We start from the raw sequence: 2132 nt of genomic DNA, 5'->3' as shown, positions 1-2132 counted from the left end.
CAGGAAGATCCATAGATCTTCACCAAACTGTTCCTGCCTTCTGGTTTCAGATCCGATCCTTTATTGAGAAGCAGCACTTGGTTTGAACCTGGATGCTTCGCTGATGGAACCAAACAGACTCGGCCTTTTCTTCTCCAGGTTCCCCAATCATCTGCATCTCCATCAGAAAAATTACATGAGCAGAAGCAGCAGTCTTCTGCTTTTCATCCTTGGTGTTTCTGCAGAATTTTTCTGCACTCTGCTGCTGATTGGCTAACTCTGCATGATTGACTGCTTCCTCCAGCTTGCAGAGCATTATTTGACAGGATGTCTTTTGGACGGATGTCTCAAAAACTAATCAAGTAGAATCAGTGAATCTACATGCCTTCCATTAGACGAGGTATTTCAGCAAACCTCTTCTCTCCAGTTTGAATCATTGTGATTTAGATCCATCTCTTCAACAAGTTAATTCTATTAAAACATATTTAGTTCATATGCTGGTGAAGATTCTCAGTCATTCGGGTCATAGTCATTCCAAAAAAGTTTAAAAAACAATCCACTGGACTTTGTTTCCAAGTTTGAAGACGTTTCCGTTCCATCCAGGAAGCTTTTTAATTCAAAATATTCAAATTATGACTTTTTCCTCATATTAAACTGAAATAATGTTTAAATATCAGTTAACTTTTTTTCCCAGTGGCCCTAATCCTCTAAAGTCAAGAAGTGGAAGGTTGGTTAATAATTAATATAAAGGCATAAAAGAAAGGACCCAGCAGGGGGCAGTGTTGGTCAAACTGTGTTTACTACATTAAAGAAGAAGAAGAAGAAGGAGGAGGAGGCGGAGGAGGAGGCGGAGGCGGAAGTCCAAGATGGCGATGGACGGGATGATGTCCACGTCCCCGGGTCTGTCCTACCAAGCAGCGGGGGATTTCTACCCCAGAAAGTTCGGTCCGAAGCCGGACGTGGTTCCGTCCGGCGTGACGGAGCGGAAAGTGATCCCGCTGGATAAACCGGACATGGTGTCGGTGGACGTCATAAACATCAAAGAGCCGGGTTTGTTATGCTAGCTCTGCTAACAGCTGGTGTTTCCATTCTTAGCTTCAGGGAATCTTGTTTTTAAGGTTCTGTTAATCGGTTCTGTCTTTGTTTATTCTGTTGTTCGCCTGCTGCTGCCTTTAGTTTATCTCTGCTGATCTTTAACTTCTCCAACTCACTGTTTCTTTCCCACAATCCATGTGAAACAGTTTAACCCAGTTTATACTGAACTGGATCTAATCCAGTCCAGCTTTTAAATTCGGATCCTGATCCAGTTCCTCCTGTCCTCTGAAAGTCATGATTAGTCATGATGGCAAAGCTTTGGGTGACAGTGGAAATAAAAATCCCCAGTTAAACTAGAAGAATCTAGTTTTAGTTTCCATTTGAAGCTGCTACCTCTGACCAAATATGTCAGAGGTAGCAGCCAATCACTGATAGGATAAAAGAAGATGAATTTAGAGGTTAAACTTTTTGCTTTTCAGTTATCGAGCTTCTCGATAACTGAAAACCTCCCCAACCACAGCCTATATGTTTGACCCATCATCTAGCATCTAATGCTGATGATTTTTAATTAGGTTTTTAATTTGAATGAATGATTACTTTATTTCAGTTTAAAAACAAAAAATGAAATAATATATCTTTTACAAAAGAATCCATCAGACAGCAACAGAAAAAGGCTGAAGCCACAAGGCTTATCTTTCCTATCCTGTACTATCATAACAATAATTCACAATAAAATCATTTGTACTAATACATAATTACAAAACACAGAATAACTTTAACTGAAAAATCAAACTCAGTCAAATTTCATTGTAACCTTTTATAATATTAATATTTTAAAGTCCTTTTGAAAACTAATATAGAGTAACACATCTTTATTTCATCGTTTAAGACATTCAGTGGTGTCAAAGTTCACACATTCGTTACTTCAGTAGAAGTATAGATCCTGCAGTTTAAAAACACTCTGGTAAAAGTTGAAATATCAACTTGACCTCTTTACTCAAGTAAAAGTGAAAAGTATGTGCTCCAAAAACTACTTAAAGTATAAAGTAACCTTAATAAAAACAGCCAGATGCCGCTATATGAACTGAAAGCTAAATTTTTGGACTATTTCTATAAAT

General features: G+C 38.2%; 1 protein-coding gene across 1 annotated transcript in view; it reads left to right on the top strand.

The window, feature by feature from the left end:
* Positions 1-825: 825 nt before the first annotated feature.
* The window catches only part of slc30a6 (solute carrier family 30 (zinc transporter), member 6), a 95598-nt gene continuing 94291 nt past the window's right edge, over positions 826-2132 (top strand). Inside the window, exon 1 of the mRNA XM_015387351.1 lies at positions 826-1029. Coding sequence (XP_015242837.1) covers positions 846-1029 — 184 coding nt within the window. The 5' untranslated portion in view covers positions 826-845. The remainder of the gene's footprint in view (positions 1030-2132) is intronic.

This window comes from Cyprinodon variegatus, unplaced genomic scaffold (assembly GCF_000732505.1).
Source record: "Cyprinodon variegatus isolate N-32 unplaced genomic scaffold, C_variegatus-1.0 Scaffold392, whole genome shotgun sequence".
Taxonomy (NCBI): domain Eukaryota; kingdom Metazoa; phylum Chordata; class Actinopteri; order Cyprinodontiformes; family Cyprinodontidae; genus Cyprinodon; species Cyprinodon variegatus.
Note: the sequence above shows the minus strand (reverse complement) of the source record. Positions and strands in the feature narration are given on the sequence as shown.